Source organism: Mastigoproctus giganteus, chromosome 12, assembly GCF_048544385.1.
Source record: "Mastigoproctus giganteus isolate SK-2022 chromosome 12, ASM4854438v1, whole genome shotgun sequence".
Lineage (NCBI taxonomy): Eukaryota > Metazoa > Arthropoda > Arachnida > Uropygi > Thelyphonidae > Mastigoproctus > Mastigoproctus giganteus.
In genome coordinates, this window is record NC_143586.1 from 125,501,505 (window position 1) to 125,528,238 (window position 26,734).

General features: G+C 39.7%; 1 protein-coding gene across 2 annotated transcripts in view; it reads right to left on the bottom strand.

Moving 5' to 3' along the window:
- Positions 1-10,747: 10,747 nt before the first annotated feature.
- LOC150077399 (DNA damage-regulated autophagy modulator protein 1-like) overlaps positions 10,748-26,734 on the bottom strand; it is a 76,800-nt gene continuing 60,813 nt past the window's right edge. Inside the window, exons 6-7 of one of the 2 annotated variants that reach the window (XM_090386140.1) lie at positions 20,015-20,100; positions 10,748-11,197 (exon numbers count right to left, since the gene is read on the bottom strand). In XM_090386140.1, the coding sequence (XP_090242266.1) occupies positions 11,006-11,197; positions 20,015-20,100 (278 nt within the window). In that variant the 3' untranslated portion in view covers positions 10,748-11,005. The remainder of the gene's footprint in view (positions 11,198-20,014; positions 20,101-26,734) is intronic. The other variant, XM_090386141.1, reaches the window with a different exon arrangement.

Genomic DNA, 26,734 nt, shown 5'->3' on the forward strand with positions numbered 1-26,734 from the left:
AACTACACAGCAGTCCATAAAAAATGTATTGCTGGCAACAGTGAAACTGCGAAAGTGACAATGGCAAATTAAAAGCAAAACACAAGTTACCTGGTAACTGACTGACCTTATGTACGGCATGTACGGAGTCACATGGTGAAGTGCCACGGCAATTATAAAAGTCACAAGTACGCCACCTATGACAATCACTCCTAAACTGGCTGGCACAAAAGAAGCCTTTTTAAAAGTCGTAGTGACCATTCTGTGTATTGGAAGAATTCTGATCAAACTACGGATGGCAGCTTCAAGAGGTAGAAAGATTTCAGTATGACAGGCAACAGTTCGTAAAGAGGGAGTGCTCTCGACAACAGATAAAAGTAACTTTGACGTAATCGCTACGGTTCAAAGATCAGACTTCGTTGTAATGATGTAACTGGCTATCGCTAGATCACAATGGTAATAGTAGGGACAAGTCACGTGGTCTGTGTGTATTAGTGCTGAGCGGCACCCGACATGGCTTTAAACCATTCCTTGGCTAATTTATCCGCTATCACATGATCCAAAAAATCATCGGAAATGATTTCAGTTTTGCGAACACTCATAAATATTATAGCAAGATAAGTATCGGTCAAAATGTGACTATTTACATATCAATCAGACATAATCAAACTTTTCAAACAACGTGATTTAGTTAATCAGCAAGGATAAAAAAAAGGTATTTTTTTACTAATACCGGAACGGCAAATACTGACAGCTATATTAATGCATCTGCAACTTAGCTACAATACAATTCTAAACGAAAACATTCCGTACTAAATTCCTCAGTAAATTTTAATAAAATTGATCCTCTTAATCCAAATGCATTTTTGGCAACCAATGGCCAGTTTCACAATAACACAAAACGATAAGACTGCACCGAAACACGTGCCTGCTGCAGATTTTTTGATTAAATTTGATTTCGTTTTGGAATCCTAAAAGAATAGTCGCCACCCACACCGGCTCTTTCCATACCAATTACTAGTTTCACACCAGTAAGTTAACAAAATGAATTCTATTTCCGAAAACCGTGTGCGAACATTTTATTAAATGAATGAAATGCAGAAAGACCTTTCTTATCCATCTTGTTAATTAATTAATTATTTTTTGCCTTTAGACTGCTAATAGCGCATATATAGCGCCCACACTTCAGCAACTAACTCTGTTTTCTTTCTTACAAAGGAGGTAACTCTTCAGCGCCTCTAAATAAATAACAAACACCAGCTCACCTTACTCTTGGAGCTTCTTAATTACAACATTCGGCATATTAGGTATTAGGTATGTTCGGGGTCTGACGGCACCTGGGATTTCTCCCATCTCCGCGTATGTTCTCTGTATCGGACAAGCCAGAGATTTAAAAGTGTGTGGGATATGTACTGTGTAGTTTGTTGTGCCCATTGTTCGTCCGGCCTGTTAGCCGCCGGGCCCCTAGTGAGACCCGACGTTACCAATACCTGCCACAGGGAGGCCGGCCGGGTGTTACCAATATTTGTACTCTGGCTGGTCTTGCCACTTACTTTCCTGGGATTTTAGTGGCTAGGACCAAAAAAAAAAAAAAAAAAAAAAAAATCGAGGTTGATATTAGTGATACAAGTTAGTATTAATATTGCGCGACGTGGGGCTGTGCGGTGAAAGTGAGTTTTAAAAACCAAATAGGTTCGGGCAAGAATTTTGATGTTCTCTTTTGATTTTGACATGTAGGGCTAAACGCTGTGCAAGACAAAAGTTTGGGGGGAGGATGAAGACTGGGGGGAAGAAATTGGAAATAAGGGGCCGACAGAGTAGATGGCCCCTGCAGGTAGTGAGGCATGCCCGTGCCCCACCAGAGTGAAAAAATTGGGGAGGCAAGGAGAGGCAAGCCTCTCCTCCCCAGGAGTTTGGAAAGAAAGATCCGCTCAAGAGAGTGCGGATTTGGGTCGCCAATAGGCTGTTCCGGCGGGAGAGTGCCACGTATGTCGTCTCCATCAGTTTGCAGGCCCTAAAAAATTGGCCGTTGAGTCTCATCTAGGTGGGACACTAATAGGGGATTAAATCTGGATGTCATCCTTCCAGACTGCATGTGGTCTGGGGCTTATTTTCTGGTCATTATCTTGGGGTCATAATCAAGTCTACTGGCTGTCATTATGGGGTTTTATCCCTTCCGTGATGTTTGCTAGTCCTTACACTACCTTTTGTCATTATGTAGTGGGTCTATGCTGCAAGGTCTTGGGGCAGTGTCCCTTTGTTCTGATGTCACGACTATTTAAAGGTGTTTTTTCGCTTCTATTGGCGGTAATCATGACTCTTGTAGTTCGACAATCTATTGTCACTTGTCTTTTCCTAGTGCATTTTGTAGTCAGTCCAAGGTCTGTATAGTCGGTTCCTCTGTGTCGTCTCGCAGCTATTTGCAGTTTTGTTTTGTCTCATTCCGTTAAGGTCTTCGGTATATGGCGGCTAGTGTTTGGCGCCTGCTAAATAATCCCTGGGCAAAATCAGTTAAGGCTAAATATTCTTCTTGTGTATCTAGTAGATGTGACTCGAGATCCCTCGGTAAATAGTGAACTCTAGTTATTAGTCTGCATCTAAGGTCTTCGTATTGGACACACTCAAACATAATGTGCACCCAGCTTTCTTGTTCCCCGCAAGTACAACGCGGATCCTCCACTATTCCCAATGCTGTAAGCTTTGCATTGAAAGCCCCATGACCCGTAAGGAGGTAGGTCGTGTAAAGTCCGGGTTGCAGCCAGGTTGGAAGAATGGGGTATACTCTGTCTACGTCCGGGATGAACTTTTTGGTGATGTTCCCTTTTGTTGTGTTTGTCCAGCGGTATTGCCAGGTTTCTTTTAGGTATTTCTGCAGCCTGTTCTTTTCAGCCTTGTGGGTTGCATTGTTATCCACTGTGTAGTCTTGGTGGGTGCAAGGCATTCCTTTGGTTATATAATAGGCTATTCCAGTACGTATGATGTCCAGGTCAAGGGGAAGGGCTCCGGCCAAGACCTGTAGGGCAACAGTGCTAGTGGTGCTACAGGCTCTGGTAATGGTTAACAGGATAGTTCTATGGATTGAGTCGATTATGCGTCTATTTAAGGCGGTTGATGCCTTGTGATACCAAACCGCAGAGGCGTATGTTATAGCTGGTAGGAATGTCGTTTTATAATATAAGGAGAGCACGCGACGTTTAAGTCCCCAGTCCCGACGAACCACACGTGCTAACAGTGCAGAGTACTTCCTTATCTTTGTTCTTAAATGTGTGAGATGCTGCTTGAAGGAAAGATTACAATTACATTCGGCATAGTGTTCATGTTTGAAATACACACTTTCTGAAGAGCAGAGCAAGCAATAAGAGAGAGTCACTTCAGGAAAATATGTAGCTCATTACGCTGTTCTGCAGAGTTCAGCTGAGCCAAATTCTGTGTGAACATTCTTAATTTAAAGATGTTTTATTGGAATGACACCAACTCTAATTATAATTTAAACTGAAAAGAAAATAAAACCAAAACGCCGTTGAGGTTTTCTTTTAGCAGAGCTTTCTGATAGTTTTCATCACTAAAAATTCTCTTAGAATAAAAGAAATATATATGTATGCCCAGGGTGTGGGTATTTTAAAAATAAACCCACATTGTCTGTATTAAGTGCGATACTATCTAGTAACGATCGTTGTAGCTGCAAAAGGGTGCTAGTGAGAATGTTACGTAACCGAAAAAAGTGATAGTTTTGTATTTAAACTATTCAATTCGTCGCAATCGAACTCGCGTGCACTCACTGATGTAGGTCCATGATGAAGGGTCACCCTATGTACCATAGAGCAAAGTGTTTTTTTTAGTGGAATCTTACTTGTAAACGAAGTCTTACAATGAATATCAACAAAATACTTGTTGAAGAATTCCCTAACATTAACAGAATATGAGGAGATGCAATTTTCTAGATAATAATGAAAATTCAAGAGTGTCGATTAGTTTGGATTAAGAAACATAAAAGAGGTGTTCTTCTTACACTCATGGCACTTCAGGATCACAATACACAAACAATTGTTCAATCTCCTAACAAATCTCCACAGAAAGTGAGCATTAATAAGAGGATATCACTTGCTTTGTTTCATTTCGCTGTAAGAAAGAAATTAAAACTGGTTCCATACAACATCTACACTATGCCCCAACTTCACTTTCAGGATAATGTTAAAAAGATCTCTATATCGCATGCTCAACCACTGAAACGTTGCAAGAGTGTTTTGGGAATCGAATCGTATCGCAAGGATACTGACCGCTAGGCCTCATATTTCACCTCTCCAGATTTATTTTTATTGGGATTATTAAAAGGAAAGTGAGCATGAAATCATTCAGGAGCGTATTCACACAAACGTTTTGTCGTGTCACTCGCAGCATGATCAAAGTTGTGAATATATTCACCGCTAACAACGAAGATAGTGTTGTCTTCCGTTATTAGCAATGATTTATAAAGAACGTTTTCTTCCATTGTCTTCCAGCGTCCCCTCGACGTGGGCACGTATACATGGTGAGTGGGACCTCCCTGTGATCCTTCTGGTCCTCCAAATCAGCATCACTGGGATTCAACGCCCTAAGCCTAGTCTCCAAGATAACATCATAGGAATCCGACGTGTTTGTCGTGTTCTGTGACCCCTGGAAACTCGGAAAGTGGGATCCTAGTGGTTGAGGGTATATTATTACTAGGGTTACCCGTAATTGATTACATAAACTCATATATGTGTCTGTAAATTCCATATGTTCTCTGGTCGATTTGCCTGTTTTGCTGGACGAAAAAACTCCAGTTTCTGGGGGAAAAAACCTTGCTATCTATGCCTGAGACCGAATAACTCAGCCACGGAGTGAAAAAGCCTATTAAAGTTCCTCGGGTCATTGACCGGATTCGAACCCGGGCCTTTTCCACCCGGTGTGGGGAGGACGATGACGATACCACTGGCCCCGGATGCCAAGCGATTGTGACTGAGCGATTTCTCTGTGCTTTCACTGCGATTTTCAAAAGGTGAATTCTAGTTCTCTTTTACGTTCTTCTCCTTAATAAATCATTTTATTTAATATCAGTTCTTTTTTTGAACTACTGATCCAGAGCACGGAAGGAAAGTAACCTTTCTTTTTTTCATATTTAATAGACTAACTCCTACTAATTTCGCTTTGTCACACCAGGCACTGCTCCTGGCTCCCCGTGGCGGGGCAGGTAACCTTGACAAAAAAGTTCATCTGCCAGGGGCTAAGAGGAGCCAACATGGAACAAAATATGTTTCCATCTATAGAGTCGACAAGCTGTCCGCCAGATACCGAACAGAACATGATTCGTCACAAGCAAAGAGGTTGAAAACCAATCCCTCGATGACAGACTCCAGCATTCTTAATAATGCACTTGCTATCAGAACAGTCTCTCAGTAAGTTGTCCCCTTTTCTAATCCAAAAACACCTGGAAGTTACTGCAGGGTCTCCCAAGACGGTTAAGAGACTGCAATCAGGGGACTTGATTGAAACTCTAAACCACAGGCATTCTGAAAAACTGCTAAAAATTACAAAATTGGATAGTATTCCAGTTAACGTAACTCCTCGCGCAACCCTAAATACATCAAAGTGTGTATTATCTAGTTGGGACCTGATGAATGTGACGGAGGAAGAAATTAAAGAAGAGCTTAAGGAACAAAATGTAATCGCTGTAAAAAGAATTATGGTCAAAAGAGACAATATACTCGTACCTACCAGAAATATCATTCTCACCTTTAACAGTCCAAATCTGCCCTCATCAGTAAAAGCAGGATATCAACTTTGCCGCACTCGTCCTTTCATACCCAATCCGTTCAGATGTTATAAATGCCAAAAGTATGGCCACTCTCAAACGACATGCAGAGGCAACCCAGTTTATCCCAACTGTGGATCCTCCGATCACATTCAAAGTGATTGTTCTGTGAAAAAAACGATCTGTCCCAACTGCAAAGGCAACCATCCTGCCTACTCTAAGACATGTGAGAGATGGAAAACGGAGAAAAAAATTGTGAAATATAAAGTTGAAAATAAAATTAGTTATCAGAAAGCAAGAAAATTAATTGTACCCACTGTCCCTAAACCTACATATGCTAATATTGCAAAAAAATACCAAACAATGGCAACTCAAACTGATGTTACCGTTCCATCAAACAGATCAATCTCCTACTGGGCTCGGGCTGTCCTCTCTCAGCAACATTCCAATCCCCTTAAGCACTCAGACCAAGCAAGCAATACGCCTCTTACGATACCAGCGAAATCTCCTTCTCCACCAGTGATTGCTACTACGTCAAATAATCATAGTCCTCCTTCAAAAAAGATTATTCAGGATACATTAGTGGATGCAGAGTACCCATCCAAACAAGAAGATCCAATTCTGGAAATATTTGTAGCAGAAGAGGATATGGACTCCGGTCGCCCTGCCTTTTCAAAAAGAGACAAATCAAAGCCTGAACCCCATAAGACAGCCACGTCAGCTACAGCTTCTTCTAAATTCAAGTAATGCCTGACATCTTGCAATGGAATTGCAGAGGCTTTCGTAGCAACATTGACGACATTCAATACTTAATTAACCGGTACTCTCCGGTTGGTTTCTGCCTGCAAGAAACCTATTTAACTGCTCAAATTTCCATTTCCATAAAAAACTACTCCATCTATAGACGATATCGGAATAGATCCGATTCTGCTCGTGGTAGTATAGCTATTTTAATTAGCTCAAGGATTCCAGCTAGGAAAATCACTCTCCAAACCGAAATCAAAGCTGTCGCTGTGCGTCTGATTACTCAGACTGCTTTAACACTAGTCTCAATTTATCTCCCACCAAATCATACTTACTCTTATAATGACCTTGAAGAACTTTTAATACAGCTACCCTCCCCTATCTGCCTGCTAGGGGATTTCAATGGCTACCACCCTTTATGGTGATCATCTGAATTAGACAGACGCGGCCGAATGATTGAAACTTTACTGGAAAAACAAAACCTCACTCTTCTTAATAGTGGCTCGCACTCCATATACAGTTACCTAATGGACAGACTTCTGCCATTGACCTATCGATTTGCTCCCCGATACTGTTTTCAGTCATGCAATGGTCCGCTCTGGATAATCCCTTGGGCAGCGATCATTTTCCAATTGTTTGTAATCTGATGACTACACAACCACCGTTAGACGAACCCTGCAGGAAATGGAAATTCTCGAAAGCTAATTGGGACAAATTTCAGTCAACAATCACACTGGACAAAAAAATTATACAACTACATCCCATAGATGAAGTTACCGATTATATCACTTCCTGCTTTAATTGCAGCTAAATGCTCAATTCCAATATCAAATTCCATGACTCGACGCCATTTCAACTGTTGGTGGAATTAGGAATGCACAAAAGCGAACAAAGAAAAAAATAAAGCATGGAATTTATTTCGTCGAACTCCAACTACAGTTAATCTTATTAACTACAAGAAACTAAAGGCAAAAGTGCGTCTCATTCAAAGACAAGCCAAAAAAGATTCTTGGACTCGGTTTGCATCGACTATAAATAGAAACACGACCCATGATTAATATGGAAGAAAATTAGGCAGCTTTCCGAGAAGTTTCTAACTGTTCCTTCCCCAATTCTTTCCTACAATGGTCTGGACGTCTCTGCTCCTCTGGATATAGCAAATGCCTTAGGCAAAACTTTTGCTCAAGTCTCAGCTGCTTCCACCTACACTCCGGAATTTCAGAAAACCAAGACCACCACAGAATAGAGACATATCAACTTTCGAACTTTACTGTTACTTCCATATAACCAGCCGCTACAATACTGTGAACGTTTGCAAGCCATCAGAACAACACACAACAGTGCCGCTGGGCCAGATGGGATATATTATGTTATGTTACAGCACCTTGATGAGAAAAACTTACAAATGCTGCTAGCCTTCTTTAACCGAATCTTCCTAGGAAATGTTTATTCCCCTTCTTAGCACCATGCTATAGTTCTGGCCTTTTTGAAACCTGGAAAAGACGCCTCCAATCCTAATAGTTACAGACCAATATCTTTGTCCAGTTGCCTCGGTAAAATTCTTTAAAAAATGATCCACAGTCGACTCACTTGGATCATTGAAAGCGAACATCTACTAAGTAATAGTCTTTATGGCTTTCGCCGAAACAGGTCCTCCTTTGATCTGATGATCAAGGCTGAATCTGAAATTCGCAATGCCATTGCTAAAAACGAACACCTAGTTATGGTCTCCATAGATATAGAGAAGGCATTCGATACTACCTGGTGTTATGGCATTCTCCGTGACCTCCATAACCATGGTCTATGTGGCAACCTGCCTATATTCATTAGGAACTTCCTCAAGAGCAGATCTTTCCCGGTCCGATATCAAAATTTCCTTTCTACTACATTCTTGCAGGAAGGAGGAGTTCCATAAGGGTCAGTTTTGAGTGCAACCCTGTTTGTCCTCAGAATTGATTCCATCACAAAAGAACTCCCAAATACTGTAGAAGCGTACTTTTACGCTGACGATCTCTCTCTCTCTCTCTCTCTCTCTCTCTCTCTCTCTCTCTCTCTCTCTCTCTCTCTCTCTCTCTCTCTCTCTCTCTCTCTCTCCCTTTCTTGCCATTCTCAGAATATGAGATCAATCGAAAGGCAATTGCAGATGTCTCTTAATAAAGTACAAAAGTGGGCTGAGCTCAATGGATATCGTCTTTCCCAACAGAATACAGTTGCGATCCACTTTTGCAATCAACGCAAACTGCATACAGATCCTGAACTTCGGATATCAAATTCCACCATTCCGATTGCCAGCAATATCAGATTCTTCTGGTATTGGTATTCTTCTTGGGAATAATCCTGGACAGTATGCTGAACTCCTTTGAGCATGTTAAATTAATACGTACTACCTGTCTCAAAAAGATCAACATGCTAAGAGCTTTATCTGCCCTGTCTTGGGGAGCAGATCGTATGACTTTGCTGCTCTTATATAGAGCATTGATTAGATCCCATTTAGATTATGGTGTTCCAGTTTATGATTCTGCCCGAAGGAGTGTACTACGCTGGCTGGATCCTGTTCAACGTAATGCACTGCGGATTGCAATTGGTGCGTATAGGACATCTCCAACTCATAGTCTGTACATTGAAGCTCATGAGCCCCCTCTGCATCTCCGCAGAAAAATGCTGTTACTTAAAAATGCAACCAAAATACAAACTTGCTCTTTGCATCCTATTCAGCCATACCTTTTTAAACAACCACTAGTTAATCTCTATAGAAATAAACCAAGTAAAATCCGACCAGCTGGTCTTCGGCTCCTTGAAATATCACAGAACTGGAATGTTCCTCTCCACAATAGGCAACAGATAAAGAATTATTCTCATCCGCCGTGGACCCCGTTTCCTCAACTAACCTGTGGTACTTATTTTCTACACTGGGGAAAGAATCGCTTACCGACACTGAATGTGCAACAACTCCATGCTAGCCATATTCAAAGTTGTGCTGACTTCTTGCCGGATGGTTCCAAATCTCTTTCAACTGTTGGAGCAGCAGCCGTGTTTCCCTCAGCTATCATGTCATCTTCTCTTTCATCTAAGTAGAGCAACTTTGACGTGCAGTGATGAGGCAACCCCCTCATCACTGCACGTCACCGTGTTCTTTGCATTTATTTGCATATCTTCTATCTGCGCCTGTCTTAATACAGAGGTTCGTATTTTTTTGGCCAGTGTGCGTATTACCTTCCAATAAAGATTAATAATCATGCTTGTACGATGAATATCGCTATAACTTTATTCAAAATTAACTGCTGGTTTACAAATTACTCTGACCTAATAATACAGAAACAATCCTACCAGGCCATGTGCAGATCATGAGCTAGGCTAAAGTGGTGTTTCTCCATTTGTAGATGTAGGAACTCATAAGCTGCACTCTCGCTCCTATATAAACGCTACGAGTGATGTATCCGATTGAAACGAGCTCCTTTCGCTACGCATAAACCTGCATCGTGGTGAGTTTAGATCATAGCGACCACGAGAGTTCAACGCAATGATTAGAATGCCATGCAATCCTATATTATTGTACTGCGTAAGGAAAACGAGTCCAATTCTAGGAGTTAAAGGAAAAACATAATAGTTGTCATGTTTTTAAAATGGAAGTTTCACTTCCATACACCTCGTGGCTGTTTACATAGACAAAATGCATTATTCACAGTTCGGCATACATATGGCAATAGAAACCACCCACCAGCTGATGCGAAGCCAGTAAGCTTCGAAACTGTTGCTCTGACGGTGTTTCTGATATTTAATTGTATAGCGGATTCACCTAGTCAGGTGAAGCCGTACAATTTAGAAAGTTATTAACAATTAATCAGAACCGGTCTTCAGTGAGAGCAGTAAGTCCCTCCGTAATCGAAAATACGTAACACGTAAGCATTTTTATTTTATTTTAAAATACAGTATGTTATTCTAATAATTCAAAATGAGGTTACAAAGAACGAAATTATTTCTAATTAATGGCAACATTAATTTAATTATTACTAATAAAATTGCATAGGTTGTATAAAAGTAATTGCTAAATAAATTTTTCGATGTGAATATGATAATATACATTGATTAATTAAATTAGAAAACTTTAATAGTATTTTAAATATAAATTAATATATTTAAATCGTATTTGTCGATCATTATTCGTGTGAATAAAAGAGCCAAAAGATCTCAAATATATGACACCATATCTGGATTCCTTTATTCTTTAGATTTTTAAAATGTGACTAAATCCTGGTTACTATGGGACCGCTTTTAGTTCCTTGATAACAGGCAATGAAGGATAAAGAGTTACTCTAACAGAAATTTCGAATGATATTTCGAAATTTCTCTTGAATGATAGTGAAATGTTTGCACAAAAGCATGTAATAACAAAGTATGGCCCAGTTGACTCGGTGTACTGGAACAGTAATTTATTCAGTCAATAAGAAAAGTGATTCCTCCAACTAAATCACAGTAGCTTTTTTGTCGTTGGCCTCCGAACATTGTAAGCTGTTAATGAAACCTGAGTTCAGTAAATTCTTTTGAATCAGTCAGAAATTCCTCATCAAAATGATGTACAAGTGGTTGCATCGAAATTTGCAGGCGAACTCTTTTAAATTCCTCTACGAAGCTGTAGAAAAAGATGATAAAACACAGGGCAAGCAACCATTCCATGATGGCAGACACTGCAAGAACATTAAATCCCTGAAAAGTAAAAAAGAAAATAAGATGAGCAAATAAGATGAAAAAAAAGCACAATAAGATGAGCTTATTGAAGTTTAATTATCGTATTCAATGAAAATGCTGAACATTATTCTAAAAAAAAAATTGTCTTAATTCCTCATTATTTTTCCTGTACTTATAATAAAAAAGATGAGAATATTTTTTGTTAAAATACAGTTTTATATTTTATAACCTTAACGAAGTTTTATTGTCTTCATTGGAGTTCTGGATTAAATTCAATACTTGTGACAAAACGTTCTCTGAAATTTCATCTTGCATTTTTGTATTATTTATTGTATCCATTGGACGTGAAAAGATCCTAAAGGTGTCAAAGCTCGAATTGATCACATACATGTAAAATTTCTCAAAGCTCTATTGAAAAGAATGCTTCTTTTGGCTTAAAGAGCAGCTGGTAAAAATTACATGACCTAATAGCAGAGAAAAATATCAATGACAAAGAAAGAAAAGAATCATTGTCATTGAAGAATTAACTCCAGAAGGAAAAGCCCACCCCTTTCCAGCATAATCCCTAAGAGCAGGGGCGTTTCCGTAGCCAGGTGGGAAGGAGCAGCAGTGCGTAGCACACGCTTCTCGATTAGACCGGGGTTCGAGCCCGTCACCACCAAATACAGAGGATGCGGAAAGGTCAGGGAATGACCACCGCATATCCCGGAGCAATATGGCCTTAGTTGCTGATGCTCCTAAAAACCAAATAACAACAACAACCCTAAGAGCAGCTTGAAATACTAAATACATGTATTTTTTTAAAAGATAGGTTAATAACTATGAGAAAGGAAAACATGCAATACAGTATTTTCAATGTTAAAAAGAGAAGTATGTCAATGAAAGACAACGAACGGAACTATTGTCAGAATAGAATATCTGCTTTGAAGACCTGTTAAACATTAGAACTATTATTGTTTTAAAAATATCTGTTGCCTCGGCTGGTTAAACAATTTATTTCAAATGTTCAACGAATCAAAAAAAAATTGGTAAAGTAGCTGATTTATGTTATGTCGCGGCAGAAAAATTTGAAATACAGAAGCGCTGTGTTCGGATTTCAACTTTTCAAAATCTGCAATTGGTTCAATGGAATCACCTTTGGTTCCAGTTAAATGGAATAGTATCCTCTTTATCCCAATTGCAAAAAGGGGTGATCTAACAAAAATTAAAAATAAGAGAATCTCTCTGTTACCAATTCCAATTTCTAAAGTGCTTTTGCCAGATATAGATTATTTTTCATTCTAAATACCGTTTTCCTCATTTTCTGTTAGAGTAGCTATTTTACGTTACAGGAAGTAGGCAAAGGCCCAGAAAGGAAAGTCACTTTTCTGTTTCTTTTTCTCTGCTCTCACTAACACAACTAACAGCCGCTTGGTCACCTCATGGCACTGCTCCTGCCTCCCCTTGGCGGGGCCGGAAACCTGGAAAGAAAAGTTATCCTTCCGGGGCCAAAAGGAGCAAATATGGAAACCGAAAATTTTCCACCTCTCAAGACTGCTTCTATGGATTTGCAGCAAAATGACTCTGATAATCAAACCCGGAAGAGGATGAAAACAGATGTACCTCAAATGGAGTATCCATCTTTCCTCATACTGCATTAGCTAACGAATCAGTCAGTGAGTACTTTGTCTCCATTTTATATACATAAATGTTTATAAAGTGTAGCCGGATCACCAAAAATGGTAAGAAGACTGAAATCTGGTGACCTATTAGTCAAAACCACCAACCTCGTGACACTGCTCCTCGCTCCCCGTGGCGAGGCCGGAAACCTGGAAGGAAAAGTTATCCTTCCGCGGCCAAAAGGAGCAAATATGAGTAAACATTCCGAGTCTCATTTGAAACTTACATCGTTTGGTAGAGTCCCTACTAAGATATCTCCTCTGACTACCCTTAATAGCTCCAGAGGAGTCATTTCCGAATGGGATCTATTGACTGTTAAAGAGGAGGAGATTGTTCAAGAACTCCAAGACCAGAAAGTTACTGAAGCAAGACGAATAATGCTGAAGAAAGATGGAGAATTTGTTCCTACTCGTAGCATCAATCTCAATTTTCTACACCAAACATTCCTTCATCAGTAAAAGCAGGATACTTAAACAGCCGCATCCGTCCTTATATCCCCAATCCTATTCCACGCTACAAGTGTCAAAATTTTGGGCATTCCCAAACTGTCTGCCAAGGAGATTCAGTTTGCTCAAACTGCGGATCAAAAGAACATGTCCATACTGATTGTAATGCCGATTCATCACGGTGTCCAAACTGCAAAGGCAACCATTCAGCTTTTTCTAGATCCTGTGAGCAATGGAAGCTTGAGAAAAAAAATCCAGAAATACAAAGTGGAGAACAAGGTCACATGCCCTGAAACCAGAAAGCGCCTAGTTCAAAACACGCCTAAACGTGCATATGCTGAAGTATCCAAAATACACCAAACAGTTTCAACGCAAACAGATATATCAGTTCCAACAAAAGTGTCAATTTCTGAATGTTGACTGCATCACAGTCAACAAACACCAAACATAGATAGGACAAACAATACCCCGATCTCGTTATTGCCATATCAGATCCAGTTACTCCAGATCAGAAGGAAAATTCAGTTCATGTTAGAAAGAAATTCTGATAAAACAGCTATGAATATTGCAGAAAACAATACTTGTAACGAACCCATTCTAGATCTTTATGCAGAAGACGACATGGACACACGTCCATTCTTTTCAAAAAAGGACAAAATAAAAATTGACCGTCACAAGCAGAGCAACATTAAAAAACAGAGAGATTCGACTTCTAATTCAAAACCTACACATTGAACATCAACATAGTTCAATGGAATTGCAGAGGCTTTCTCAGCAACATAGATGACATATATGAATTAATTGACCGTTATCATACTGTGAGCATCTGCCTACAAGAAACAAATCTAACACCTCAAGTGTCCATGTCAGTTAAATATTACACTGTTTTCCGACAAGACAGGACAAATAGTGCTCATGGTGGAGTGGCCATACTCATATACTCAAGGGTTCCTTGTAAGCAAATTCCTCTTCAAACTGACTTAGAAGCTGTTACGGCTCATTTAATGATTGGCATTGCCTTAACGATCGTTTCAATATATCTCCCTGTCAATCAGCAATGTACGATTCATGAACTAGAAAACCTTGTGTTGCACTTACTGTCACCAGTATGCTTATTAAAGGAGACTTTGATGGACACCATCCTTTATGGGGATCCGCCGTCTCAGACAGACGCGGAGAACTCATCGAAATACTACTAGACAGACAGACAGAATTTAACATTACTGAACACAGGGTTACCCACTTACATTCATTTTCCTACTGGAGCATCATCTGCAATAGACCTCTCAATGTGCTCACCGATCCTCTTCCCAAGTGTCGAATGGACAACACTCGACAATCCTCTCAACAGTGATCACTATCCAGTAATATGCAGAATTCAAACGACCAATTCCAAAACAACTGATATACAAATTAAATGGAAATTTTGTAAAGTACACCGGACAAAATATAAAAGTCATGTCTCTTTTGATGATCACATCATTGAGTCTTCCTCTATCAGTACCGTCACGAAGCATGTCACAATGCAGATACTGTCAGCTGCAAAAGTAGCCATCCCACAGTCTCAATTAAGAAATCATACACATACCAATCACTGGTGAAACAATGATTGTAACAAGGTGAAAAGAGAAAAGAATGCAGCATGGAACTTACTCAGAATATACCCAACCACTGCCAACCTTATCAATTATAAGAAACTTAGAGCCAAGGCACGGTACATCAGGCGAAAGGCTAAAAAGGACTCTTAGATAAAATTTGCTTCATCAATACTGAAGCCAGAATAATATGGAAAACAAATAAGGCAGCTAAATGGTAAATACCTTACATCACCTGCACCTATTCTTAACTGGAATGAGAAGGAGATCTCTAATCCTGAAGATATTGCAATTGCCTTAGGAAATGTGTTCTCTGAATTGTCCGCCTCCATTGCATATCATTCATCATTCCAAAAAATTAAAGCCGATGCTGAGAAATTCAAACTAAACTTCAAAACCACTCGCCGTTTACCCTATAATCAAGCGCTCACACTTTCAGAATTGAAAGAATCTATAAATAGTTCCCGCAACAGCGCCCCTGTCCTTGACTGAATTTACCATGTAATGCTTAAACATCGAGATCAGCAATCGTTATCCTCTCTCTCTCTCTCTGATAAAATTTTAAAATCGGATATTTTACGAACACACACATTCCCGAGATCCTGGCAACATTCATATGTAATTGCTATCCCTAAACCAGGAAAAGATCATTCGATTCCTAACAACGATAGACCGATATCTCTAACCAGTTGCTTATCGATTAACGTGGTACCCCGAGTCTAGAAAACTAATCAGCAACAATCAGTTAGGCTTTAGGAAGAATAGATCATCCTTAGATCTCATGATAAAGACTGAATCAAACATAAGAAACTCTTTTATCAGGAACAACGTCTCGTCATAGTGTGTCTCGATATAGAAAAAGCTTTCGATACCACATGGCGTTATGGAGTCCTAAAGGATCTCCATTCTATAGATATGAAAGGGCATTTACCATATTTTATTCAAAACTTCCTTTGCCACAGGTCTTTTCAAGTCCGATATCGGCAGGCTCTGTCTCAAACATACATTCAAAAAGAGGGAGTCCCACAAGGCTCTGTCCTCAGTGCTACTCTATTTGCTATACGAATTAACAATATGACAAACAGCATTCCAAACACTGTCGATTCATATCTCTACCCTAATGATCTTACAGTATCCTGTAATTCCCAGAATATAAATTACATTGAGAGGCAACTACAAATATCGATAAATAATATTCAACTATGGATGACACGAAATGGATACAGATTATCAAACAACAAATCTATAGCCATCCACTTCTGCAACAAACAAAAAATCCATCCAGATCCTGGGCTACATTTGGCAATCATCTTCTTCCAAACACGAACAGCAGTCATCTCCTGGGGATAATTTTTGATAAGAAGCTGAATTTCCAAACACTTACAAACCACCTGTCTTAAGAAAATGAACATACTCCGGGTCATCTCTAGTACACCCTGGGGTGCAGACCTTTATACACTGCTCCACTTATATAGGTCTCTAATTAGATCCTGACTAGACTATGGAGCACCTGTTTACGACTCAGCTAGGGAGAGCACCTTAGCCCGTCTTGCGCCCATCCAACACTCTACTCTTAGGATTGCCCTAGGTGCATACAGAACATCACCAGTTCAAAATCTGTATGTTGAGGCTAACGAACCTCCACTCAGTATCAGAAGAAAGATGTTATTATTGAATAACTCAGCTAAAATTAAAACAAACCTTCCCCATGCATCCTATTTGGCCACTACTGTATGATCCGCAGTGGACAAAACTCTATAGAAACAAACAGAGAACAATCCGACCAAATGGTATCAGATTACAGAACCTATCAGAATACTGGAATTTTAACTTTCACACTATCATCAGAGATTTAAAAGATCCGGATTCCCCGTGGATTACCTTAACTCCTTCATATGATGATTACTTTGAAAAATGGAGAAAAGATGCTATAGCACATATTAACATCAGACAACTACATCTTGTTCATGCAGAGAATCACTCCCAGTTTTCTAAGATCTATACTGACGGTTCAAAGTCTGGAAATAATAAAGTGGGTGTAGCTGCTGTCTTCCCTAATACAACTGTTTATATTTCACTTCCAGCTGAGTGCAGCAGCTATACTGCTGAGCTCTATGCAATTAAACTTGCCCTGGAAAATATTTAACTCCTGTAAATAAACAAAAGTCTAGTATACACAGATTCCAAAAGTGCTCTGTTAGCTCTCAAGAATACTTCAACTTACAATCCTTTGGTAAAGCTAACACTACATAAGCTGGTACATCTCCATGAGCAACATCAAACTGTTATCTTCTCCTGGATCCCAGGTCACAGTGGTATTCCTGGAAATGAGTGCGCTGATGATGCTGTAAAGCATCCTTCCAACAACATAGCCATATCAAATGATCTGATCCCATATCCCGATTATAAACACAATATACAGAAAATGTGTTTAGAACAATGGACACTTCTGAAGACGTGCTCCTAGCTAGAACTCGAATCAACCATACTCACCTCACTCATATGTTTTTGCTCACAGGAAATGATCCTCCTCAGTTCATGCACTGAACCTCAGTTCAGTGCATGAACTGAGGAGGTCCATTATCAGTTCATGCACTGAACTGATAATGGTTGCAAACTGAGGTTTACAACCATTATTAGTAAAGCACATACTGATTGAGTGTAGCTTGTTCAACACTGCCCGACAGTTTACTTTCAGCTCTATCTCAAACCCTATATCATTCAGCAGCATTATAGGCAATGACGCAGAACTCTCCGAATTTTTCACTTACTTGAAACGAATTAATGTACGATCGATAAGTAAATACTCACTTACTTTGATAGGCGCAATATGGCCTATGTAGCCCTTGCGCCAGAAACTCCCACTACAACAACAACCAATTCAAACAAAAATAAATGACAAAATTGAACATTTATATAACTCTGCTTCTACGCAGAAATCAAGCAAGATGTTTTTTTTTTTTCAAAAAGGATACCACAGAACTGACGTTAGACTGTCGACTGAAGGATCATAAGAAAAAGCATTATTAAGAACAAGGAACCATACTTCACCCCCCCCCTTTTTGCTAAATCCTTGACTGCAAGAGAAAGCAATAAATCTTCAAACATTATTGGCATTCTCGAGAAGGTTGATGTTGCAATGAAGGCGTCATAGGCAAATGCAAGAGTATTAATTCGGGATGAAATGTGTGATCCGTTTGGAGTGACTATATTCTTCGGTGTAATATGCTCTAACTCATATATTTTCATAATTACAAACTTTCAAATTCTTTCAAGAATTCCTCCTCCATTATTTTGAAAAAAAAACTGCGAGTATGTCCTCATCTGACTTCTATTTTTCTATTCCTCATGCTCTCGTGGGTAGCACAGTTGGTAGGATGGCCGTCCTCCTCACACCCGGTGGAAAAGACCTGAGTTCGAATCCTATCGATGAGAGGAGGAATGTTTGTTTTTTTTTTCAAAACGTGGCTGAGTTAGTCGGTCTCAGGCGAGGGTAACATGGTTTTTCGTCCAGAAAACAGAAAATCGACCTCAGAACACATGAAATATACGCGGACAACATGGCCTTAGTTGCCGATGCTCCTAAAACCCAACAGCAACCCATTCCTAAGGCTTTTGGAGCCCTGTCTTCGTTAAACAATTTCACTAGCAAAGCATGGTCTTTAGTCCATTATTTCTTAAATGTAAAGAGAACACCTGCTTCTTATTATTGCAAATCCACACAATAATCTTTCTCTTCTGCAGATTTTTGAACACAAAGATGCCAAATTTTAATACAATTAGCCCATTTATTTTGCCTTTCAGAATACTGAAACTGTAAGTATTGAGTGCCCTGCATACAAAGTAGATTATATGTTAAAGCTTCTATGTTCAATTTACTCTCCGAGGACAGCGCAGATTTTCAAATAAAAATAAAATGCATTCTCGGATTTGGTGACCATTCAAATAAGCTTTACTTTTTTTTTTTAATTTGCATTTTCGCAGTTGATAATTTGTATCATTAATACATAAATTAACATTCAAACTAGTTTCTGTGTTTAAAATGTTAACATTAAGGGGGAGAAGCAACTGGTGGCTCAACTGAATTCCGAAGCCTCCCTCAGCATTCCATTTGGCTATATCTTTTTGATTCAAAAAGGATTAACTACGAAACGTAGTCTAATAACGGAAGGAATCAGATTACTGGATCTAACGATAAGTTGGAATATTCATTTTAATATTTTCTAAGATGAAGACGTCAATGGTAATCAGACACAATGCATTTTTGTGACAATCACTTACGTCATTGTCGAAAAAAAAACACCTTCGCAAGCCGAGATATCCAGCAAATTGTATTCATCATCGAAATAAGATTTTCTTCAAATACTGTATATACTGGCTGCTAAAAATTGGAAATGCATGCGTGAAAAGTTTTAGTAGTACATTCATAAAAAAATCGAAATCTCAAAGGAAAAAAATATGCCATTTAATTTTCAAAGCGCATTTCTCGCAACTCGGTACATCTCTTTGCACGATCATACACCTTTTGGATGGCTCTGAAGAACTGATCTAGTGGAATCCAGTTTAATTCTCTCGTCACTGTGGGTTGGATCCCTGAAACGAGGTCAAAATGGTGTCCCTTCAGGTGGGAACAGAAAATAATCAGCAGGTGTCAAATTCGACGAACACAGGGGATGGTGAAACACCATTCCCTGTAAATAATAATTTGTTTCTAGTAAAATGCATAAAATGAGCTGAGGTTTTTCAAAAGAAGATGAAGCATTTAGCTTATCATTGCATTATTTGAATTGAAATGCATCTCATTGTACCAACATAAATAAAATAAAACTTTGTTTGTGTAGCGTTCAAGTATGCTCTCTTCACCGTGTTATTGTCATGGTACTACTTGAATTGGGTGCGTGTTCAATGATTTGTTACCTCCGAAGTATTTTACTCGTATCACTAATGAATTTGGCTAACTGTGGTTTTTTTTTATTTTTTTTTTTTTTGTTTTGTTTTTCAGTGAAGCAATTTTTCTTATTAACAGAATGTTAAGAAAACTCAAAATACTTATTTAAATTATGAAGTCAATGATTTAAAACTATTGGCTTATCTGCGAATACTAAAGAACATATTTATCCAAAACAAGCACTAACCATGTCTGAGGAATCCCGTCGCTGTACATCGTGGAAGTGAGGAACTGAATTCCATTGATTAACTCCGACAACGAATGTAATCTTCACTAAATTGGGTTAAGTATTTAAGACATAAAATGAACTGGTGTTGTTATAATGCTATGTTGGTTAAATTGGGAAAAAACATAAATTGGTAATTCAAAAAAATGTAAAGTATTTTAAACTTTTTAACCTAAAGATACGAGGTGTGTAGATAAAAAATGAAACAACCTTGAAGGGTTATCATAGGATCATAGATAGCATGCTTGTGTTTAATATAATATATGGGAACATAACATCTGGGTACATTAGGATATGTAATGTGATGGTTCTTTATTACAGGCATTTAGTATGTGTGCATTCGTAACACGGACTAAGCCACAAAGTGCAAAGTGTGTTAATTGTCTGACGGCACCAGGGGTTTCCCCCCATCTTCGCGTTGTGTATTCTGTTTGTGTAGCACAGAACTCTGTGAAGGCCAGAGATTTAAAGTGTGTGGGGAGTGGACGGATGGGTAGTGTTGTGTACTGTTGTTCTTCTGACCATTTAGCCGTTCGGCCCCTATTGGAATCCACCGTTACCGCACTTGGGCCCCGGGGAGGCAGGTCAGGTAACTATCCAGTAGATTTTTATACTCTGGCAGGCCCTGCCACCTAGTTTCCAAAGATTTCAGTGGAAAGGGACTATGTGAAAAAAAAAATAAATAAATAAAATAAAAAGAAATAAAAAATATATATACAATAATAATAATAATAATAATGTGGTTTGCGCTAGAATATAAAAGGCCAAGAGTAATGTAAGCATTGTTTAAATTTGGACGTTATTAATTGATAAGTTGTGTGGAGGGTACACTGCGAGATAGATCAGAGTAGGGGGGAGCTGAAGGCTGGGGGAAAAAGACAGAGGTATGGGGACGATAGAGAAGGCGACCCCAGAGAGTCAGTGAGGCAAGCCCAGGCCTCACCAGGCGGATGGGGTGGCAGGGGGGAGGAGACAGGACCCAATATGGCTTGTGGCAGAAAAGCTGCTGGTGTCTCCAGTCTCTGGGTTTTGGAGTCTTCAGTGGGATCAGGTACTGGTTGCTCTTGCCTGGAGATTCAGATATCAGCCCGATGTTGTTGTTGTTGTTGTTGTGTTTAACGACACATAGGCTGCTAGGGCCATATTGTGTCTTTCTAATAGTGAATATAACTATATTTTATGGTATATTCCTATACGATTTAGGAAAATAAATAGTTCTTTTTCATTAGAATCATCACCCAGAATCTGTAATAAATTTATTGATGACTGTGTATTAGCTATTGATTTAAAGGTGTTTAAGCGGATATTTTGAAAGTAGGGACAGTCCACTAACAAATGGCGAATGGTCAGTTGTACTTGACAGAATGTACATTGTGGAGCGCTGTCACTAGTTAATAGATATAGGTGAGTGAGGTGCGTATGCCCAATCCTTAGCCTTCCTAAAATTATTTCATCTCGCCTGTTTTTGCTGAAGCTGGATTGCCATAGCTTTGGTTCCGGTTTTATTTGGTAGAGTTTATTTCCTGAATAACCTTTCCAGATTAATGACCAACTGTTATAACATGCTTTACGGATAATGTATTTGTAATCTGTATATGGAACTTGAAAATTCTGCGAAGTGGTGGTTTCTGGTTGTTTGGCTGCATGATCCGCTCTTTCATTGCCAGCTATTCCAGAATGACCTGGGATCCAGCAGAATGTCACAGTTTGGTTTAATTCCTTACAGGCAAGTAGCTTAGAATGAATCTGTTTTATTACAGGGTGAGAAGAGTTGTTACCACTTATTATAGCAGTGACAGCACTGAGTGAGTCGGTGTATATTAAACTGGTTGTAATTAAAAATTCAGTTATCCGGTCGAGAGCTAAATTAATAGCATAAAGCTCAGCAGTAAAGATACTGCATTCTGTTGGTAATGAAACAGAAATGGTGAATGAAGGGAAGACTGCTGCAGCACCTACTTGAGTCTCAGTTTTTGATCCATCTGTATAGATTTTGTAGGCCTCTGAGTTAGAAGAGTGAGTTTCATGTAATTGTGCAATATTGGAGGGCGACAAGGTGTTCTTACCCCACTGTTGAAAATAACCGTCGTAATTAACAGAAATATTTGTCCAAGGCGGATCAGGAGGTGTCATGTCCTGAAATATATTGCTGATGTCTATATTCCATGCTTGAGTGAGTTCTCTAAGTCTAAGTGCAGCAGGTCGGTTTTCATTTGGCTTACTGTTGTAAAATGACTCCCATTCGGTATTATACAGATATTTCCAACTAGGGTGGGAGGGCAAACTGCGAATTTTTGCGGCAAACATCAAAAGTAATGTTTTCCTCCGAAGATGTAAAGGTGGCTCATGAGCTTCGATATAAAGGCTCTGAACAGGGGAGGTTCTGAAAGCTCCTAGAGAAACTCTCAGCGCACTGTGCTGGATCGTGTTTAATCGCTCTAAAGTAGTTCTTCTCGCAGAGTCATACACTGGAGAGCCATAGTCTAAGCGGGATCTGATGAGGGCTCGATAAAGATGGATCAGGGTATGTCGATCAGCACCCCATGACATAGATGACACACACCGGAGAATATTCAACTTTTTCAAGCAGATAGTTCTAAGATAAGATACATGTGCTTGAAAGTTCAGTTTCTTATCAAGTACGAGGCCAAGAACACGGACAGTGTGAACAAGAGGAATTGAAATGTTATTGATCTTTAGCTCAGGATCGGGATGCAGTGACCGTAATTTGCAAAAATGAGTAGTGGTGGATTTCTGCTCAGCTAGGCGGTATCCATTACGTAAGGTCCACGATTCTATTCTGGAAAGAGCAATTTGTAACTGTCTTTCAACAGTATTCATACTTTGTGACTGACAGGATATGGTGAGGTCATCTGCATACATGTATATTTGTATGGATTTTGGAAGTTCTTCCAATATGTGGTTGACCCGAATAGCAAATAGGGTAGCACTCAGTATGGAACCCTGAGGAACACCCTCTTCTTGAATGTGAGTTGCTGATAGCATGTTTTGGTATCGGACTTGAAAGGTGCGTAACCTTAAAAAGTTCTGGATGAATTGTGGAAGGTAGCCTCTCAACCCCAACTGATGTATATCTTTAATAATACCATGACGCCAAGTGGTATCAAATGCTTTCTGAATATCTAGGTTCACCATCACCAGATGTTGTCTCATGACAAAAGCGTTACGTATGTTAGATTCAATTTTGAGTAGTAAATCTAGGGTAGATCTGTTTTTACGGAAGCCATATTGGTGATCGGAAAGAACGTTTTGGGAGTCTAGCACCCACATGAGCCTCTTATGCACCATCCTTTCAAAGATTTTGCCCAAACAGCTTGTCAAGGATATTGGTCTGTAATTCTCAATTATGGAAGGATCTTTACTTGGTTTTAGAATAGCACAAATGTAGGAATGACGCCATGAGAGAGGATATGTATTTTCTGAGAAGATCCGGTTATAAAAGAGTAATAGTATGTAGAGATCGGCTTCACATAGATTCTTCAGCATACTATAGTGAATGCCGTCTGGTCCTGCTGCACTATTTGGAGATTTGCTCAAGGATTCTTTGAGTTCAGCTATAGAAAAGGGTTGATTATACGGAAGTGAGAGTCTAGTTGAAAAATTAAATTTATGACGTTCCTCAACAGATTTAATGCGTTGAAAGGAGGTGACATAAGAAGAGGAGGCGGAAATGTTATAGAAAGATTCTGCTAAAGCATTTGCAATGTCAGTAGAAGAGGATAGGTCCTGTCCATTCCATTGTATTATCGGGGACTGCTGCGGAGGAAATTTTCCATTGAGAGCTTGTATTTTTTTCCATATAATTCGTGTGTCAGTATTTTTGTTAATAGTTGATGCAAAGTTTATCCAGGAGTCACGTTTTGCTTTCATTCTAATTTGCCTTGCTTTTGCTCTGAGTTTTTTGTATAAAATTAGGTTGGCAGTAGTTGGGCATTTGCGGAACCGGTTCCAAGCACGGTTTTTTTCTACTTTAGCTTTAGAGCAATCCGTATTCCACCATTGGTTTTTGTGTACATGTTTGCATTGGTCTGATTTTGGGATGGAAATTTCTGCTGCATATAGGATTTGGCTGGTAATGTGGTCAGTTACGTCATCAATATGTTGATGTTGAACATATTGAGTGTCGAGAAGGACACAAGCTGAGTAGTTTACCCAGTCTGCTTTATAAAAATTCCAAGAAGTACGGCCTTTTGGACATGACACAGCTTGGGTTTCAATTGAATTGATAATAGGAAAATGGTCGCTGTGGAATGGATCATTCAACACTAACCATTTCATGCTTGCAAAAAGAGATGCTGAACAGATGGACAAGTCTATGGCTGAGGTTGTACCTGTAGGTAGTTGTATATAAGTTGGAGAGCCAGAATTCAGCAGAGTCAGGTTATGGTTATCCAGGAATGATTCAATTAATTGGCCTCTCCTATCCATGGTGGAAGATCCCCACAATGGATGGTGGCCGTTGAAATCGCCGAATAAGCAGACAGGAGGCGGCAGTTGTGCGATTAGATTGTCAAGTTCAGCCTGGGAGCAAGGATAATTGGGCGAGATATAAATGGATGCAAGCGTTAATGATATTCCCAATGCCATCCGAACTGCAACAACTTCTAAGGAAGTTTGTAGCTGGAGATGTTTTGACGGTATAGTAGATTTTACAAGAACAGCTACGCCCCCACGGGCAGGACCATCAGAATCTCTGTCTCGTCTAAACATGGTGTAATTTTTGAATCTGAGAGAGACTTTTGGTGATAGAAATGTTTCCTGTAGGCATACACCTACTGCATTTGTTTGAAAAAGTAAATCACTCAGGTCATCAAAATTACTACGTAATCCTCTACAATTCCATTGTATGAATTTATTCATTGTTTGGATTTGATTGAATAAGATTGATCTGACTGTTTTTTCTGAGAGGGTTTCAGTCTGCTTTGTTTTGATTTTTCATTCTTTGAAAAGGTTGGGCGTCCTGTTTCTATGGTATCATTAGCATATAATTCTAAAACTGACTCTTCATCCTCTGGTTGAATATCAATTTCCATTTTCCTATTGCATTGTTTCCCTTTTTCTTGGTCTTCAACATTTGCTGATTTTACTGTTTCGGGCAATGATGAGATAGCATCACTTGGGATACTAATTGGTGTATTGTTGGTCTCATTGACTGTAAGTTTCTTTTTGGATGTTAGCAGTGCAGTTTTGGCCCAGGTGGAAAACGAACTGCTTGGTTCTATGGAGACATCTGTTTGTGTTGCAATTGAGCGGCTACTTCTGGTCACTGATGCGTATGATCTGCTAGGCATGGTTAACAGCACTTGCTTTCTTGCTTCAGGATATGTAACTTTATGCTCCACTTTATATTTCTGGATTTTTTTCCCTGTTTTCCAGAGGTCACATGCTTTAGAAAATGCAGGGTGGCTTTCTTTACAGTTTGGGCAAGTGGGAGTGGAAGCTGTACAGTCTCCTTGGGAATGCTCCTTGGAGCCACAAATAGGACACACAGCATCGCCTCTGCATGCAGTCTGTGCATGGCCGTACTTCTGGCACTTAAAACAGCGAATGGGATTCGGGATGTAAGGTCTAATCTTGCAGTTTAAATAACCTGCTTTGACAGAAGATGGAAGATTCGGAGTGCTGAACGTCAAAATAATGGACCTAGTTGGTAGTAGGTTGCCATCTTTTTTGGTCATTATTCTCCGTGCATGTGTCACCTTTTGTTCGCTAAGCTCTTGTACTATTTCTTCTTCAGAAACAGTTAATAGGTCCCATTCACTGATAACGCCTTTAGACGTGTTCAGGGTGTTATGGGGCGTAACTGACACTGGAATATTGTTGAATGTTGTTAAATTTAACAATTTTTCCGAATGAGATGTTTTTGAGGTTTCAATTAAAAGGTCTCCTGATTGGAGACGCTTCACCATTTTAGGGGATCCAACAACCGATTCTAAACATTTCTGTATCAGAAAAGGCGATAGCTTGCCGACAGGTTGTGTGGACAATGAGTGCATTATGAGAAATGCTGGCATATCTGAAATCTGTTTTTCCGTCCGAAGTCTCTTCGGACGATTGGACTCGTGTTCTGAGACAGAGTTAACAACTTTGCCACCTGTGGGCTCCAGAGATGGATATTCATTACAATCCATCGTTGCTCCTTTTAGCCCTGGAAGAGGGAAATCCTTCTCCCAGATTACCGGCCCCGCCACGTGGAGGCAGGAGCGGTGCCAACCAGTGACCAAGCGATCAGCAGAAGAGGAGAGCAGTACGTTGCTAGCGATAGCAGTGACGTTGCAAGCGGGGTTAGCAGTAACGTTGCTAGCGGTGAAGCAGTGACGTTGCTCAGCGAGGGAAGCAGTAACGTTGCGAGCGGTCAGCAGTAACGTTGCGAGCGGTCAGCAGTAACGTTGCGAGCGGTGGAGGGATTATCAAAGCACTAGTACTCGCCCTAGGAAAATCGCTAGAAAATCGCACTAGAAAGATCGCTTGGGAACTATCGCTTGGCACTCGGGGCCATCAGCCCGATGGAACTTGGATGAAGGAAGTGAATTTCAGTTCAATTGAACTTCGATTAGGTCGGCGGTTGATGCTACTGAAGAGGGGTGCCCAGAATCCGTCTCACGTTATTGGTCTTGGTGGTTTAGGCTCCTTAATGTTCTTCGTCTGTTGAAGACATCC